Consider the following 20,052-nt stretch of genomic DNA (forward strand, 5'->3'; position numbering starts at 1 on the left):
AAAATCATCTAAAGATGGCATGGTAAATTGAGTACCAAGTGCACCCTTAGTAGCATAGAAGGTAGAGACAAACACAGAATATTTTGAACTTAGCTTAGAGAGAATACTAAGAATCAGTTGTTCATCTTTCTTTTCAATTCCACATTGTTTTAATTGCAGTCTTAGTGATTTCAATTTGGTGAAGAAATCCTGGATTGTGTTGAAATTGCTTGGACTTAGACTAATTAATTCATTTTCCAACATATGACCCCTCATTGAATCTTGTGTGCCAAATAGTGTTTCTAGCTTTGTCCATATTTCATTTGGTGTATCCAAAAACTCAATGTGAAATAGTAAGTTAGGAGAAACAGACAAACACAATGTTCCATATGCCTCATCACATTTGTTAAACCACTTAGGCTTATCTTCATCTTTATCAGGTTCAGTTTCAAGTCCCATAGTTATCCTATTTAATCCAGCTTTCTTTAAGTGAATTGTCATGTGTGATTTCCACTCAAAGTAATTGTATGGAGTTAGGATAGGCATATTTGTTTGATCCATGATGAAGAAATGCTAAAAAGAAGAAAACCCAGCTACGACAATGCCCCGCCCTCGCCCCCCCCCCTTTTTACTCAATCAAAGAATTCCCCCCCCCAAAATAAATATGATTTGGCACTTTATTTTAGTGCGTTTACAACTACCACTAGAAAAAAATACTTAGTGGTCTTGATTTCAATGCATTACAAACCCTCTTGAAGAGCATATGTTGAAAGTGAAATTTAGGCACAATAATCAAAGAAACAAATAGCACTACTGTGATCTACTTGAAAAAATATGCACTTTCAAAAAAAGAATCACCTTGATATGAGGTCATATGAGAAAGTTATGATCCTCCGAAGTTTCCAAAACGAGAACTGTGCACAGTTACGGCCAAAAATCTGCAATTTTTGAAAAATTTATACATGAAAATAAAAAAACAACTCCACTTGTGGATAGAGCACAAAAAAATAGCCAAGGTCATACCAAGAATCGTCGAAATTGGAGTCCGTATGAGCAAGAACTGGGCATTTGAAAACTGCATTCAAATCTACGATTGCCAACGGAGAGGGGTACGGCTGTAGCTTTCTGTGCTCGATTCTGCAAAATATATAGATTGCATGCAAAAACTAAAAGATACCCAGATGGTTTTTTGGGGCTGCGAACAAAACCTAGGAAGCATTTTTTTTGCTGATGTACAAAAAATGTAGCTGTAGCTGTAGTGTAAATTAGACGCTTTTAACAATAAAAAATGGCTCCAAAAACCAAGAAACGATCCCAACAATCAAAAAATGACATGCAAATGTTGAATAAGCTTCCTAAGTCCATTAATGGCATGCTGGAACTTGCAATGCTGATTGAAAACTTCAAATATGCACGTTGGTTGTTAGATTTGAGATTGAAACCCTAGAAATTAAAAACGTTTTTGTCAAAACTTTTCTGATTCTTAAGATCATCCAAAGATGTAAGAGAAGAGCATACTTCATTTTTCAAAAAATTACATTAAGATTTATTAGCCCCTCTAAATCTCTCAAATAAGGAAACTAAAATCTACTCTTGCACATAGAAAAGCTCTGATACCATGTTAGAATCTGAAAAGATTAATAACCCAGAAAACTAGTGCAAAGAATAAATATCTAAATTATGAATGCAAATGATACAAAATCAAAATAGCAACATAGAGTTACTCTCCAAGAGAGTAATGCAAATGCTAAAAGCAAAATAGCATTAAGAGGATGCAAAAATAAGAGATGCAAATACAAGCTAGGTAGCATGCTTATATAGGCTAGGAAGAGGGAGGAGGTGGCAACACCAACCAATGAGGAGCAACTATTTATCGAACTAAAGATAGCAAAGTATCTTCCCAAGATAGCTAATGGATGCTCACATGTAGGAAGGTGACACCTCACAACCATTCACCTAACAAGACATGCTTTATTAACCTAAGCGAGATTATTAAAAGTGTGGGAAAAACCTAGCAATATAGGAAAAATAAAAAAATTACACTAACACATTTGATTTAAAAATAAAAAATTAAACTAAAACTATATAGTTTATATTGTGACTTTAAGTGAAAAAACAAAAAATAACTCAACTTAAAATTAGAACATTAAGTGCACTATAGTTACTTTAAGTGAAAAATTAAAAGATAAAGTAACTTAAAAACATAACATAAAGTGAATTTAAGTTATATTTTTCAAAAAGTGAATGTAAAATTAGAAATATAATATAATATTTTTAATTTATGCTAAAGGTCCACTTTTGAGACACTAAAACGACCATCTCTTGACTAATAACTCCAATTGAGCTCTGGGTTAGACTGAAACAAAGGGAAAAACAAAAGGCATGAAATGAGCAAAACGAAAGGACTAAAAACCAATAAACGCAAATTCAAAAGAAAAGAAAAGGATGGTGAAGGCCTCAGAAATCAAGCAAAGGCTCGACAAAAAGCAAAACGAAAAAGACTTGACTAAAGCCTTTAGTAAAAGGATTCATTATATCAATTGGTGTTGTTTGATTGATCAATACAAATTAATTAAATAATGAAATAAGCTTTAGAGAAATGTGAAACTAATTTGAAAAAATTTCATACTGTTACCTACATTTTGTGGTGACAAAATGCAGGACAACATGAAGCAATTCTGATGCAAATTGAAAGTGATGGCAGACCCCTGTAAATCCTTAACACCTATGAATTATCTCCTCCAATGTAGCCGTCTAAGGCATAAGAGGAAGCAATGAAACCTTTATCTATTATCAAGAAAATAAGATGCCAAAGGGGTTTCCAAATCCTTGACACAGAAATCTGATATAAACTTCGTGAAATCCCATTTGCAAACTGCAAGTATTCCTTAAACCCTAGCTTCCCCAAATGAAGGAGAATTTATTGAAAATCACTAGGAGATCCAGAGGTCTGAAACTGCCAGCAAAAATGATGTTTTTGACCCCTTTTTGATGTTGAACACCTGCAATAAGCTCAATGTAAATTTTGGAAAGAAATCCACCTAATAGGCTGAATGATTTTTCATCCACACAACCAAGAAATTCCAAGGGTTTTCCTGTGAATGAAAGCCAGGGCTCTCAAGCTTCTTAGAGAGAAATTAAACAAAACCAAGTATATCAAATGAATTTCTCAAATCCTCTTTTATAATCTCTCATGAAGTTTCTGGAGATCCTTATTTTTAGTTCCTATTTAATATTCATATTAACTTGCGATTGGAAATAAAAATAAAGTGACCCCTTATATAATTTTTATTAACTTAAAGTCACTTTATGAATTAATTGTATATTCACCTTATATCTCCCAATATTGGCTTCTATTTCCATAAAACACTTTATTAGATTGTTTAAAACCTTATAACTCCCTACGTGCCAAAATAAAGTCACTTTATGAAAATGAATTAAAGGCACTTTAACCCCTTTTAATTCATCATATCATAAAGTCATTTAATATAATTAGTATTATTAAAATAATTTGTATTCAATTATTAAACCCTTGATAATTGCCAATAATTGACTCATGGAAATAATCCATCACTTTCCAAATATAAATATGATGCCAGCTGATCACCCTGGTAACTTACTATAAATAATAAGTATGAGGAAAACATCCAAGTGAATGATCCCCAAAAGACTCAAACACAAATAAAATAGGACACCGAGCTGAATACTATTGAAATAAACACCAAAATTTTGGGGGCATTATGCCTAGGTTTGTCCTAAAGTAGAAGTTGGGGTCAAAGCATGAGTCAATGTTGTAGTTGGAAAAAAAGATGTTAGAACATTCAATCAAATATAAATAACCACACAAAGGATGAGTGAGTGGAGATAGCGAGACGTCCTTCATTACTAGACAAACTATGAGTTGATCCTGTAAATTGAGTTCAATATGAAGAAGAATCAATAAAAATCCCCAAGAAAATAAGTAGTAGTATAAAAGAGCAATCTTTGAGGTATTGGAGAGTGGTCACTTTAAGAAGAAGAAACCAAGACAAAACTCTAGTGCTAAGGACTAGAGCATACTAAATAGAACTTGAAGGCAAAACAAGTGTGCAAAATGCTAAAGTCATAGGAAGAGTAGAGGATTTCCATGTGGCCAAGAGTGCTAGAGGAGGATTGCAATGTCCAAATCAAAAATTCTTGGCAAGAAGGTTCCAAGCACTTGGAGTGAAACCATGGTGACTCCACCATTAAGCCCCTATAGAAAGACAAAAGAAAGACAAAAGCTACCTAATTTTATAGGCAATAGATCAAGAGGTGTAAGAAATTGTAAGACTTGTGAAACAATTTGGATAGCAAATGGCTAGGATGGCACAACATGTTGGCTATGGTCTTTCCTAGAAATTGTATAAGGTGTTATTATCCAATGGTATCTAGAGTTTGAGCCAATCTTCATTAATATATGGGAGAAATTAAAGAGGTCTTTGAAGAAAAATTCAAATTGCTTCGAGACGACAACAAATCCCAACAAAAAACTATAATAGAGAACAAGATAAACACAAAAAAGTAGCATAGTATAATCATTAGCTTAAAGAAATTGAATTAGAATATTGTAATGTTTCTTTAATGGTCATCTTAGTTGGTCTTTAGTTTATTAAGTTAGTTTCTATTTTTTGTCTTTATTTCATGATTGTTTCTTTTAGAAACATCATCTTTGTAAATCTATATAAGGAGCTTTTATCTCCTCTCTTTAATAACAACATCTATTTATCATAACATGGTATCAGAGTGGGTCGATGGGATTTCATAAAATTTGACGAATTGAACCTCTTCTAATCTAGAATTAATTCTTGGAATTTGTTTTTCGATTTTTTGAAATAAAAAAGGTCCAAAACATTTTATGAAAATTTTGTGGTTGATCTTTTGAAGATTTTTACTCAAAATTGTAAGCCTAATTGAGGGTTTTGATTCTGTGATTTTTTGGGTTTGAGCAAAAGTCTTTAATTTTTTAATATTGTGGGTACTCTCATGTGCTTTTTGTGAGTCGCATGTTGCTTGCATGTGTTGTTTACTATGCAAAGTCTCGTGTTTTGCTGCATGAAGGCTTCTCTGTTGGGTTTATAATTTTTCCTCAAAAATTATCTAATAGGTTTATAATTTTTTCTTCAAAAATTATCTGATGGGTTTTAATAAATTTTTCCTCAAAAATTATCTATTGGGTTTAATTGTTTTTCCTCAAAAAGAAAACTTTGTATTCTTTGATCTGTGTCTTGGATTCTATTGTTTGGTTTTAACTTTTGATCTATTTTTCACCTCAAAATTGTGTTTGATTTTTCCAATTTTCCTCCTAAATAATGTCATGGCTGTTTGTTGTCTATTTTGGGGCATCATGCTCCTCTCCATAAGTTTGGAGGGTGTGTTGTTTTTTCTTCAAAACCATGCTAGCTATTCTTAGCATTTGTCTCTGTCTCTAGGGAAGAGCAGCTCCATTATCCAACATCCGGCTGGATGTTTTGTGATGATTTATGGTTAGATGTTTTGTTGATTTTGGGAAGGTTAGTGGCAGACTCATCAGCTGGAAAGTCAATGGCATATTCTTGTCTCTTTTTGCAAAGCTTTCTGAAGAAGGGGACACTCTTTTCTGTTCTTTTCTAGATAATTTTGGCTTCTTGGTCATTAACATTGTGCAGATCTAGGGAGGGTCTTGGCAGTAGTAGAATATGTCTTGAAAAATTTGTGACCAAAAGACAATAGTTAGATGATGACCATTAAGGGAGGGTATTAGAATATTGTAATGTTTCTAGAATGGTCATCTTAGTCTTTAGTTAATTAAGGTAGTTTCAATTTTTGTCTTTAGTTCACAATTGTTTCTTTTAGAAACATCTTTTTCTTCATAAATCTATATAAGGAGCTTTGATCTCCTCTGTTTAATAACAATATCAATTTACCATAACAAATTAATTATAAAACTAGAAGTAGAAACTGGTGACGATTTAAAGAAAAGATGGTTTATTGAAGGCTTCATTCTTTTGTTAAGGGAGAAAACAAAAATTGGGTTTGCCCTCATCCTATTGCAAGAGTATATAATAAGGTAGTGGATTTAAAAGGAAAGATAATATGTCCTTTTGTGCCAAAAGAAAAGTGGATGAAGATGATAGTTTGGATGAGTGTAACAATAGTGAATCAAGAACAATACAAGCACTATAGAGGGATGTGTTTTGAATGATGAAGGAATTGAAAGTAGAGAAAGAAACCAACAAAGAATGTAAAGAACTATGGTGCACTGATTGCAAAGGTGAAGGTCACATCAAAACTTATTGTTGTAGGAAAGTGTTTTGTGATATTTGTCAAGTTATAGGTTATTCAATAAAAGAGTGCCTATACAATCTGAATAATAGATGCACACAAGTTCCTTTTACACAAGGAGACGAGTCTGCTCCACCAAAGCCATGGAATAACATGAACACAACTTTGAGAAACTATTGAAATCAAAGCAAGGGTCATCATATTATACAATGTTGGTAATGCATTGAATGGGAACATTTTGTAAGAGGTTTCTGTATAAACTAAAACAAAATGGAATCATTGTTCAAACGGTGTGGATGTGGTAACTATGGCAACATCATATGTCTAAAGGAAAAGGCCAACATCGACATGACTGATGTAGAGGCATAACATTGGTAGTCACTTGAGCCTAGACAAGTTGTGTACTTAGACCCATGTAAAGAAAAGAAAGACTAAATAAAGCAAGAGTCAAGGTGAAGCATGCTATGTATAAAAAATGCCGCCACTCAAATGCAAATGCAAGTATGATATCAAATCAATTGCAATTCATAAATAATTATTCCAAGGCAAGTAATTCAAACTACGTTACCAATTATAGTGAATTTATTACAAAGTATTCCTAAAGCTCAAAATTCTATGATGAATATTGCATTTTAGAAAAACGAGATGGTGCATGCTATGAACTGTGTAGAGTTGGAGATAATGAAGACCTTGTAATCAAACTGACATTGTTAGGAGATCAAGTGATAAATCCCATGTTATTGATGGTTAACATGTCAAAGAAACGAACTGTGGTGCATATGGTAATCCTTGGAAGGAATCTCACTGGTAAAATTGTTGATGGCATGGCTAGTGTGAATGTACCTTTGGATAAACTTAGAGAAGTCTAGACAAGCTAACCATTTGGTCCCTAAATTTCCAAGAATCATCACCCCCATTGAAAAATTAATGGACATATGGATGCAATGTGTGGAACCTACATCCAAAAACATTACCTTGAGAATCAAAAGGAGTGACAGTTCTATAATTATATGAATTTCAGGATTGAGGACAAGACATAGGGTACAATGAGGTATGGATGAAAAGCTAACAAGCATCCGCTACAAATAAAAAAGTCAAAAGGGAAGGAATTTTTCTCCAAAGACAGGACAAGCTTATGAAATCACTCTCTGAAAGCAACCTTCCAACTGTTGGAATTGTTTGTGGTTGTATTGATCAAAACAGAATAAGCTTTCCATATTGTTTCAAAAGCTATATGTTTGCAAGCATTCCATATCCACATGGTCTTCAAAGAACCAAGGGGTTTGTCTTTGAATAGAGGTGTAGCATAAGAAAGGGTTGAATTAGCAATCTATATAAAAAAGAAAGAAACCAAAGGAAATAAACATAAAGGTAAGAACACTTTTAAATTGCAGTGATAATACTTGGAAAAATATTGGTAGCAAGAAAATGTAGATACAAAGTAAGGTTGCTGAAATGTTGTCAAATTCAGCCATGGGCACTCTCATGTAGATTGAGCCATTCATTAGGATACAAGAAAACTCCCGTACAAGATGTATAGCGTGAAAATAAATGGCTCATTTACACTTATATGGAAAGTTGTACACTTTTGCTCTAATTTCTCTGCATTTCAGACATGTTTCAGTTATTTTACTCAACTATCATTGAATATTGAACATCAACAAAAAGATTAAATTGACACACGAAAGAGTGTAAGAGCAACTCTTGGAGACAAACCAAATAATAAACCCAAGTAGTCAAAAGAGTGCAAGAGAAAATCCATGCTGGAGATATGGTATGGTGTTAATGGAAAGTATAGAAGACATTTTTCTACTTGTGAACATATATTCTTTTGTGGGATCACAATCCTTACATTAGCATGCCATGATCAGAATTCGGTAACTTGCAGGTTTGCAAGACTATTTGATGTCATTTGCTTGGCATCAAGAATTAAAAGACGATGAATGGAAAGGTGACAATCATAAGGGATTTTTGAAGTGTGTCCTTAAGTGACAGCAGTTTAAGTTATCATGATGGGACCATGTGCAGTTGACAAGCTCAACCAAAATTGAGCATTAGCCTCGTAGCAAAAAATGACAAACTCAAAGGTTATCTAGGGACTACAAACAGTTATTATTATTCTTTGATGCCTAGAAGGCATTACTTTATTTCTTGGTTGGTTCATGTATAAATATATCCATTGGGGTATGTACTAGTTAGTTCTTCCTTCTTGGAGGGATACCCCTTTTTTGTGTAGAATCGAGGAAATATTTTAGAGATAATTCTCTTGATCTTTTAGGATTGTTGGCAATTAGAGGTAGAAGTCCATAGCCAGAATTGTGTTATCACACATACTCGTTTTTCACTAAATTAGGCGATATTTGTTAGCCGACTGGATGGTCCCGGCGGTGTTTCTATAGCCGACGTCGTTGGTAAATAGTTTGTAGTGGATAGAATATTTGTGGCCGATGGACTCCTTCGGGAAGGTTCGATGGTAGTATTTATATCCCGTCTGGGATCATTGTAAATTATCATTCATCTAATATTACGGATATTATCAAGCTTAATGTATGTTTGGCATATGCGAATATAATGCTGCTGTTCGTGTTCATTGTCTGTATGTGTTGATTTCTCTACCTATACGACAAACAATATTGAGAATGGTAGAAGAGAGGTGTTATCCAAAGGCCTTTGGAGGGAGAAAGTTTGCATAAGCTAATTTTCACGGTGGATTCTTTTTGTTGGAGTTTTTCTCACATAGGGGTGTTTTTCTTATGTTGGTTGTTTTCAAGTACATGTTTATGCTATGTTGCTAGTTTGGATAGTTGGAATTTTCATATAACTAGTGAGTAATATCTTAGAGTGTAGGATTTGTATTGGTGATTCCTCAAATGGACCATCCATGGGGTTCACAAGTTAGTTTGCTATGAAAGAAGTTTTTTCTTGTGCCTATAGAGGTCAGTAGCACATTACAAAAGTTGTCTTAATTACATTTTACTTGTTTAACACCAGTTGTGATTGGCAAGTAAGGCGAACATGGCACTAGTGGGTACTTATTTAGCGAGTCTGCAAAAGAAGGGAAGGCAACCCAAAAATAAAAAAACCTAGATGATTGGTTCAACTGCAGTTTATTTTGTTGTACAGTTTCTGGCAGCATCATACTTGACGGACAGATTTATCCCTGTTCGAAGTCATCCAAATGAAGCGGCAGATTGTAGTTGCAGGCTATCAGCTCATGAACATCTGACAGTATGCCGTTGCTTCCCAAATTTCTCCATGCATGTTTTTGGTTGTTGTGGACTGACTGATTTCTAAGGCCTAGAATAGGTTCATTCTGGGAGCTTCAAACTGGCAAGTATTTCAGCTTTTTAGCAACATGATAATCTTCAAGATTTTGCAAAGGACAAGAGAATGGATAATTTAGTAGCCTTTTTGTAGGGAAAAAAAATGTATTTGTGAGTTTGATTGTACCCTATTATGCGTGGAATTGTTTAATGTCCCCAGTTAGGACTTTACTTGATTTAACCTAAAATTCATAGCTAGGGTTTGGATTGCATTTGGAAATTGCAATTTGTAGTATTCCCCCACTAGGAAGCTGACAATTTCCAATGTTTAACATACATTACAATGCAACTGAATCAAATTAATTTAAGAAAATAAATAATTCATAATATATTTGACAGTTAACATATTCAAACCCACTTCATATTTCTCTCCCAACTCAACACTAAGGAGGACAGGGAGTACTTGTCATAGGGCAATTGGATACCAATCTACAAGTAGATTCCCTCAAGGTTTTCAAAATACATATTCATACCCATCTTGGAACTATACACTTGGGATTTCAAAAATAGGTGCTTTAGCCTATCTTCGGATTCATCCACCCTGTGAGGAATTTGTCCAGCTGTCACCTGCGACCTATCTGTCCTCAAAAGGGGCTTTAGCAAGAGACAAAGGGATACGCTATGATATACCAACTTCAAACAGATTGTGAATGATGTACACACACTTCTGATTCATCAATATAAACTGATACCAATGCTCTATCATATGAACTGGACCATATATGGGCCCGTAGCCTTATTAGCTTTGAAATAATTATATTTTGTACAGCAGTACTAAATTATACCCTTGCTGTTACACCTTTTTGCCAACCAACGAATAGTATCTTATTGGTCTGTGAATGTAATCTGTAATTCTTCTTCAGATCCAAATCAATTCTATATTGATTTCCCCTCTCTTCCATTGATTGATGGGACTGCCTTCATATCTGAATGAAGAGCTGCAATGACTGAGATACATCTGTTCTCAAAGTCACATCTCATCCTTTGGATTTTTTTAACAATAGCTGTCATTAGTTAACATAATTGCTGTTCAAAAACATATTCCCTTTCTAATTACCGATGTCTCATTAACTCTTGAATATCATGCTTCTTAATATCGATTAGTATTTGTCTTAATGGATAGTGTTTCAAGGTTTATAAGTCTCTGACTTCCTATATCAACTTTTTTGAACTGTACCCTACCATGTCAACAATTATATCAGATCTTGTAGTGTTCGTCCCATCACGTTCTTGGTAATTGCTACAACTGGCTTCAGATATCAACACCAGTAATGAATTCCCATAATTGTTTTCCTCTACTCTGCGTGATGGTGAATGTATAATGTATTGCAAAAGCCTCAGGGTATATTGTCTTGGCATGGTTATAATTTGTGTTGGCTCTATGGAAGTCTCTTGACCCAGTGGATGCGATATGCTGTTTCTTCCTTACACTTGCCATAGTTAATTTAGAAACCTTGATCAATTTCAAATATCTATTCCTGATGATATGGGCCTAGAGGAGTCATAAGAATTCATATGTTGATTTTCCTTCATTTTCATTCCATTGTACCTTGTTGATATTCACTTTTATTGATGATATCACTGACCTGGCCAGACTGCCATCACCTCAGGGAGTTACCGTGACCAATAACATTACGTGATAATATATATATTTTGGATCGTTGATAAACTACAAAGTTCTCTGTGAACATTGTAACTCCTGTTATCTTCTAATTATATTATATTATAATTTATAATAATTTATTTATTTATTTTATATATATTTTTTCATTATTATTTATTATTAAATTCTATTTCAAAAAGAGGTCATTACAAATTTGATGTATGCCATGCTTGGAGCTGACAAAAATTTAAATGTGTCCAAGGAAGTGGAAGACATGGTGACCCTTTTTTGAAATTTGAAAACAGTTGTAGGCAATGTGTTCAACTGCTGCCAAACTTGTTCTACATGTTTGACGTGCTGAATTCATATTTCTGTCAAAGGTCAAATAATAAAGGCACAGAATTGCAGAGATTAGGTTTTCTATTTAGTAGAGCAATCAGAATGGTATTCAATGTTGGAACTAAGTTTGAGATCCTAACTTTGGATTTGCGGGATCAAATAAGCTTTTGTGGGATCAAATCCTTATAATTGAGATGTGATTTTTTTTTTTGGATATTTATTCATATATCGATGGACACAAGATCCAAGATAACTCTAACTCGAGACAGAAATTAGTACAAAGTTATGTGAAAATCAAGGAAACAGTGGAAGAGTAATCATTTTTTCATTCCACACTGGTATTAAGTATTCCAAAATCTTGATTGCCAGCTTCTTGCTTCCTTACAGAATGCAGACCTGCAAAATTTTGCTTCCCTGTGCACTTGGTATCACTAACCCCTGATTCCCACTTCCTCCAAGGATTGCATCCTTCTAGCATTTAGGCATAAAGATTCCTGAATTACTAGAGTCGGATCTTGGGTGTATTTTTTGCTTGATCTGTTGATGCAGGCAAGGGATGAATATCTAGGGCCAAAGGCACACCCAGCTATCCAAACCACCCTGCAAGAGTTAACACAATGGAAGCAAACACGAGGAACAACACCAAGGAAAGAGAGAACAAGGATATATTTATTGATTCATCAAATATTCAGCATACATGCCCAGCTGTAAGGCCTTCTGGGTTACGGCCAATTACAAATGTATAACTTCCAGATTTCCAAATCAGCTTTTTAAATCCACATATCTCTTTTCTTTTGAACTCTCCCCAAAAATCTGCCCTAACCCTAAACCTGAACACCCTACTTATACTTGCCCAAATGGCTTACGGATAATTCTAGAACATAGAGAAACCACAAGTCGGCCCTCATCAAATATAATTAACTATACCAAAATTAAATGTGAGCAAAGTCGGCCCAATTGGGAACTAGGCAAAATGAACTAATGTGCAGGATTACAAAGAAACCCAGGATGCTCTTGCATCAGACAACCAGGGTTGGGAAAAAAATGATTCTCTTGAATCATGCAAGTGTCACACCCTGAGCTGAATCCAACTCAGACTGAGAAGTCCATATAGTATCTTCAACTGGTCTATTCTTCTACTTCACCAAATATTCATAGTAATCTTTTCCTCATGTGCTCTTACCAACTCTTTGATCCAATATTTGTTCAACCTCTTCGATTTGCTTCTTAGGATAATCATCAGTTACAACAATTTCATCTTCTGACTCATGATACTTATACAAATCAGCAATATTGAATATAGTAGATATATCCATGTCATCAGGTAACTCAACTTCATAAGCATTACCACTATCAAACTTCTTCAAGATCTTACAAGGTCCAAATTTCTTCATCTTCAGTTTACTGTATGTTCTAGCTGGGAATCTTCCTTTCTTCAGATGAACCATCACCTCATTACCAACCTAAAAATCATGGTGTCTTCTAGACTGATCAGCATTCTCTTTATACTTTTGATTACTTTGTTCCAATCTCAACTTCACTTCCTTATGCAAAGACTCCATAAAATCGGCAAATTATTCTCTTGCAGCGCTTCTCTTTTCTTCACCAACAACATCTCTCAAATCTGATATGCCTCTAGGATGCATTCCAGTAACAATCTCAAAAGGTGTCTTCCCTGTACTCGTATTCACAGAATTGTTATATGCAAATTCAGCTTGTGCCAATACCATCTCCCAATTACTTGGCTTATTTCCAACCAAACATCTTAGCAAATTACCCAAGCTTCTATTCACAACCTCTGTCTGTCCATCTGTTTGTGGATGAAATGTAAAACTAAACTTCAACTCAGTACTCATCTCTTCCACGAAGTCTTCCAAAAATATCCAACAAACTTACTGTCTCTGTCAGAAATAATACTTCTTGGTAATCCATGCAATCTCACAATCTCTTTAAAAAAAATTCAGCAACATGCTCAGCATCTGATGTCTTCTTACATGGTATAAAATGAGCCATCTTAGAAAATCTGTCCACTACCACAAATATGGAATCATACCCTTTCATTGTCTTAGGCAATCCAAGAACAAAATCCATACTAATGTCAGTCCAAGGTTTCTTAGGAACAATAATAGGTGTATACAAACTAGTGTTTTGACTCACTCCTTTTGCAACTTGACAAACTCCACAACTCTTTACAAATTTTTGAACATCCTTATACATTTGTGGCCAATAATATTTTTCTTTCAGCAAACTCAATGTCTTATCAATTCCAAAATGTCCAGCTAATCCACCACTATGCTTTTCCTTAATTAGATTCAACCTCATAGAACTTCTAGGAATACACAACTGAATGCCTTTGAACAACATACCTTCTTGAATGAAATACTCATCATACTTACTTATGTGCTCTGTCAGATTTGGTGCTCTGCACTCTCTCCATGCCTCAGAAAAATCAGGATCAGCATCGTATAACTCTTTCATCTCATCAAAACCAAGAACTTCAACCTTCATTTCAGTCAACAAAGAACGTCTTCTACTCAATGCATCAACAACTTTGTTAGTAACTCCACTCTTATGCTTAATCACAAATGTAAAACTCTGCAAATATTCAACCCACTTCATATGTCTTTGATTCAATTTATGTTGACTTCCCAAGTATTGTAAAGCTTTATGATCAGTATACAACACAAACTCCTTAGGCATCAAATAATGTCTCCACTTCTTCAATGCTTGAACAATAGCATAAAACTCTTGATCATACACAGAATATTTCCTTCTAGCATCACTCAACTTTTCACTAAAGAAAGCAACAGGCTTACCTTCTTGCCTTAATACAGCTCCTATTGCATTACCACTTCCATCACATTCAACTTGAAATACTTTGTTGAAATCAGGCAAAGCCAATACCGGTAATTCTGCAACCTTTTGTTTCACAGTCTCAAAACTCTTATCAGCTCCATGTGTCCACTTGAATTCCTTTTTATCTCCCCTCATTGTCTCAGTCATAGCATTGCAAACAGCACTGAAATTCTTTATGAACTTTTTTATAAAAACTAGCTAAACCATGAAATGATCTTACCTCACTCACATTCTCAGGTGTAGGCCATTCCAAAATTGCTTTAACCTTCTCAGGATCCATCTTCAAACCATCAACTGAAATCACAAATCTCAAATACATAATCCCCTCTTGCATAAAAGAACACTTTTTCAGATTAATCAACAACTTTTCATCTTTCAACCTCTGCAATACTTGTCTAATATGCTCAAGATGTTCTTCCTTAGTCTTACTGAATATCAGAATATCATCCAAATAAACAATCACAAATTTATCCAAAAATCTTTTCAGAACTTCATTCATTAACCTCATGAAAGTATTAGGTGCATTAGTCAAACCAAAAGGCATAACCAACCATTCATACAAACCATCTTTTGTCTTGAAAGCAGTCTTCCATTCATCACCTTCTCTAATTCTGATCTGATGATAGCCACTCTTCAAATCAATCTTGGTAAAATACTTTGCTCCACTTAAACAATCCATTATGTCATCCATCCTTGGCATAGGAAACCTATATTTCACTGTTATCTTGTTAATGGCTCTGGAATTAGTACACATTCTCCATTCTCCATTCTTTTTAGGTGCTAATACAGCAGGTACAGCACATGGACTCAAGCTTTCTCTGATCAAACCTTTCTGCAACAACTCATGCACTTGTCTGTTAAGTTCTTCATTCTCTGTAGGTGTCAATTTATATGGTGTTTTGTTTGGCAAACTTGCTCCAAGAATCAAATCCATACAATGACTTATACTTCTTACTGGAGGTAATCCATCAAGAAGATCATCAGCAATAATGTCTTTATATTCATTGAGCAATTCTGCAATTTCTTCTGGCACTTGGTCAATCTATCACTCGGTCACCACTATCTGGCACTTGGTTAGCATTATTTTCTTGCACTTGGCCCTCATTGACAAAACTTGGATTTCTTGAAATTATGGCAAAACAAACCTGATTCTTCTTCACTTCCTTTTCAAATTGTTTCCCATTAACCATACAAATCTTTACAGTAATACAATTAACCTCATCTGGAACTTCAATCAAAGGCAACAATGTTTGTTTCTTCCCATTCACCCAAAGAGTATATTGATTCAATCTTCCATCATGTACAACATGTCTATCATATTGCCAAGGTCTACCCAACAAAATATGACAACAATCCATGTGCATAATATCACACAAAACTTCATCAACATAATGTCCAATTTTAAATTTCACAAGGCATTGCGCTCTTACCAATATCTCATGCTCATCTTTTATCCATGAAACATGATAAGTTTTGGGATGTTTCAGCCTCTCTAACTACAACTTGGTAACCAGCTCTTCTGATGCCAGATTTGTAGAACTCCCACTGTCAATGATCACTTTGCAGCATTTTCCAGCCATCTTACATCTTGTCTTGAAAAGACTTCTCCTTAAAATAGGTTCCTCATCACTTCTTTTATTACATAGGGTTCTTCTCACCATCAGATTTTCTCCAACCTTAGGTCCACTTGGTGAACTTTCAATGTCTTCTTGAATCACAACATTTCTATTATTCTGTCCACTTTCAGAGGATCTACATTCAAAAGATCTATGCCCTTCTTTGCCACATCTAAAACAATTACCATGAAATCCACTTTAGAATAGGAATTACCTCTTCCCCGGTAAGAATTAGTGCCTCCTTGGTAAGAATTACCACCTTTCCATTCGGTCTTGCCTTTATCATCACTCTTCCATTCAGATTTGCCTTTATCTTGCATAGAATTGTCAGATCTACTACTTTCTCCATAAGATCTACCTCTACCTCTTTGGAATCTACCACCTCTACCTCTTTGTCTTTGTTCATGCTTCTTTGTAAAGATCTCCTCAGCCTTCAAGGCATACTGGTATGCTTCTTCCACACTTTCCAACTTCACAAAACTTATCTCATCTTGAATTCCAGATCTCAATCCATTAATGTACCTTGCAATTTTCTCAACATCATCATCCACATGTCCAGATTTGATGTCCAATCTATAGAATTCTTCGATATATTCTTTCACAGTCATGTCCCTTTGTTTCAAATTTTGCATCTTTCTCAATAAGCTAACTTGGTAATCAGCAGGAAGGAATTTGTTCTTTACCTTGTTCACCATCTTTGGCCAAGTTCTTATCTTCTCCTTTCCTCTCCTTTGTCTATCAGTTTGCAAGTGCTCCCACCATAATGATGCATGACCTTTCAGTCTAGTGACTACAATCTTCACCTTTCCGTTATCAGGAGTGTTTTCATACTCAAAGAACTTCTCCATATCAGAGATCCAATCCAGCACAGTATTTGTATCCAATTTCCCATCGTAAGGAACAACTTCTACAACAAGCTTTGAATTTTCCCTAGACAATAATCGCAACAATCTTTCCTCATCTCGATCTTCTTCAGGTTTTGGATTATGGTTTGGTGCTGCTGCTTCATCATCACTTACATCTTCAAGATGCGCTCCTCTCCTCTGGGCTATCTCCACAACATCTAATCTGGCTGCAATTTGTCTTAACTGATCCAATATAGCGTTATCAACATTATTTCCTCTACTACGAACCATCTTTACAAATCAGGTTCCTGCAAAATCGTAACCCTCTACAAGTTATAGGTCAAATCCACAGATCTACCACCCTACAACCAAATCCAAATCAAGGTTCTACACAATCCAATCTCCACAAGGATGAACTTCGGGCTCTGATACCAACTGATGTAGGCAAGGGATAACTAGGGCCAAAGGCACACCCAGCTATCCAAACCACCCTACAAGAGTTAACACAACGGAAGCAAACACGAGGAACAACACCAAGGAAAGAGAGAACAAGGATATATTTATTGATTCATCAAATATTCAGCATACATGCCCAGCTGTAAGGCCTTTTGGGTTACAGCCAATTACAAATGTATAACTTCCAGATCTCCAAATCAGCTTTTTAAATCCACATATCTCTTTTCTTTTGAACTCTCCCCAAAAACTGCCCTAACCCTAAACCTAAACACCCTACTTATACTTGCCAAAATGGCTTACGGATAATTCTAGAACATAGAGAAACCACAAGTCGGCCCTCATCAAATATAATTAACTATACCAAACTTAAATGTGAGCAAAGTCGGCCCAGTTGGGAACTAGGCAGAATGAACTATTGTGCAGGATTACAAAGAAACCCAGGATGCTCCTGCATCATCTGTTGGCAAGCTTTTCCTCAGCCCTTGTTTTATACCATGCTTTTTCATAGGACCCTGCTGTATTAAAAATTTACAAAGGAATTCATTGATCATCAAGGTCCACCTGGGACACTATTAGTGGGCCTAAATTTGAATGTAATATTGAATGAAACTTACAAACGAAATTCAATATGAATGGGCTTATGCTAGGCCGCCAACCTCTATATATGACAAACAATTTCATTAATTTGAATCATCTTTGGATGTTATATCAACATATATCAAATTGTAGATTAAAGCGCTTGTGTTTACTTGTTGGAATTGAGGACAAGAATCCTTAGGTTCTGGGAATCAATGGATGAAACTTCATTGGTTTCCTAGAGATCAGAGTTTGTATGCTATGAAGTTTTTTGATCTGTCTGCACTAGATGATCAAGAGATTACAGCACTTTTGTTGGTAGAAAAAGACCTAGTACTAGATGAGCTGAAGTTGTCATCCTGCAATGAAAGGTGAGCCACTCTATTTACCTTCATGTCAGAAATGCTAATAAAATTTGCATTTCAATACCAACCTACTCATGGCATTGTATGTTGCAGGGAACACTCAGGAAAAGTTGGAATTTAGGAAAGGAATATGGTCAAATACAGCATATAACTGATTTTATTTTTAAAAAATAGAAGAAAAGATGCAAGGAACCTCAAGTGGGTTTCTAAATAATAATTTGTAATGCTGCAAGTCATTTATATGTCATTTTACTTTTGAATCGTTTTCATAAGGCTTGAAAGTTTCAAGCAGCCAAAATATGGCTGAAATAGTCTAAAACTTCTGGAAAAATGAGGTTCTAGCAAAACTTCCACCTGTGAAAAGAAATTGTTGGGTTTGAAGGCTATTTTTCAAAGAATAGATGAATATGCATGCACATCCATTTCTATATCTTTTGGTAAGAGAAATAAACATCTCCATTCCACTATATTTTGCAGCACCTTTTTACCTGTATGACATTTCTGCAAGCTGCATATTACTAATATCAGTGGATAAATCCTAGCCTGGCCTTAATGAGTGAGATGAGAGTAAAGCATCAAATGAAATGTTTTTAATGCTGAAATTGTTTAATTGTACCATAAATTGCTAAGTTCAAATTTACAGGTTTATAAGTGAGGTTAAGATTATTGTAGTATGCAGTCTCAATACATCTTAGTTTGGTAAACCCATGTCAAATAAAATCAGAAGAGGTGGTTCTATAGAGATTTATCATTCGACTGGGGGCATAAAAGCAATGTATCATTGTAATGAAGTGTTGCAAAATATTGGAATAATCTTTGTTGAAATCTGTAATCTGCTGCAATCATTTAATAAACATGTGCTGTAACATAATACTGCATTTTTTGGGTTGACTGCCCATTCTCCCTGTTTATACTGAGAGGATCTGTTCTGTGGCTCATCAAAATTTTTGGACAGTTCGGCTGAAGAAAGTCGGGGCAAAACTTAAGCACGCACCTGCTGCAGTTGGATACCATTGGCATCCCTCATTTAGCTATGATCAGCTTCCCATGCAGATTGAGCAGGTAATCTCCGTCTATTTAACAGATTGTCTTTGTTCTTATGTTTTTTGCATTGATTTTCACAAACACTTTTGCTACCAACTATGCATTGCAAATAAAATTGGCAATGGCTCCAAAATAACAGTTTTTTAAGGATAAAAATGGCTCCAAAATAACAGTTTTTTAAGGATAAAAATGGCTCCAAAATAACAGTTTTTTAAGGATAACTGATGAGAGGTGAAGAACGTCATCCACTATGAGGATGATCATGTTCTATTATTTCTCCAATACAAGAATAGTAAATAAAATTTAAATAAAACATCGTAATGTGGGATCATGATTAATTGCTTTAAAAACATTCATTAGCACAAACATTAACTGCAATAAATGAAATTGTAAAAATAAATAGAGAAGTAGCAGTCACCTGATTACTTTTTCTATTATCTATCTAAAAATATTTTTAACTAGATAGTCTTTCCAGCATGACAGTTGTTATGGATTATTACCTTCTTGTAATGGAAAAATGCAAAGACGTGGCAAAAAGATTAGGAATGTCCATTGAGTGCAGTGGGTCACCATCAAGAAGCTTGTTCATAAATGGACACTATCTGACATTAATTGTTTTCCACTGGGATAGTGTGAATCACTAATTTCCACTGTTCCAGTGGGATGCACCCCTGGATCTGTTTAAAATTCCAAATATCCGAGGGACTTGGCGACAGGGGACAAGAAGTCCCCTAGCTGTTCCTGACATCAAATGCATAAGAAACAGTA

General features: G+C 35.0%; 1 protein-coding gene across 3 annotated transcripts in view; it reads left to right on the forward strand.

The window, feature by feature from the left end:
• Window positions 1–20,052, forward strand: part of LOC149566690 (uncharacterized) — an 89,390-nt gene that overhangs the window by 43,331 nt on the left and 26,007 nt on the right. For all 3 annotated transcript variants that reach the window (XM_089820004.1, XM_089820005.1, XM_089820006.1), the window contains exon 3: window positions 19,196–19,302. In XM_089820004.1, the coding sequence (XP_089676130.1) occupies window positions 19,196–19,302 (107 nt within the window). The remainder of the gene's footprint in view (window positions 1–19,195; window positions 19,303–20,052) is intronic.

This window comes from Cupressus sempervirens, chromosome 3 (genome assembly GCF_028749045.1).
Source record: "Cupressus sempervirens isolate cs-2001-9-10 chromosome 3, ASM2874904v1, whole genome shotgun sequence".
NCBI lineage: Eukaryota > Viridiplantae > Streptophyta > Pinopsida > Cupressales > Cupressaceae > Cupressus > Cupressus sempervirens.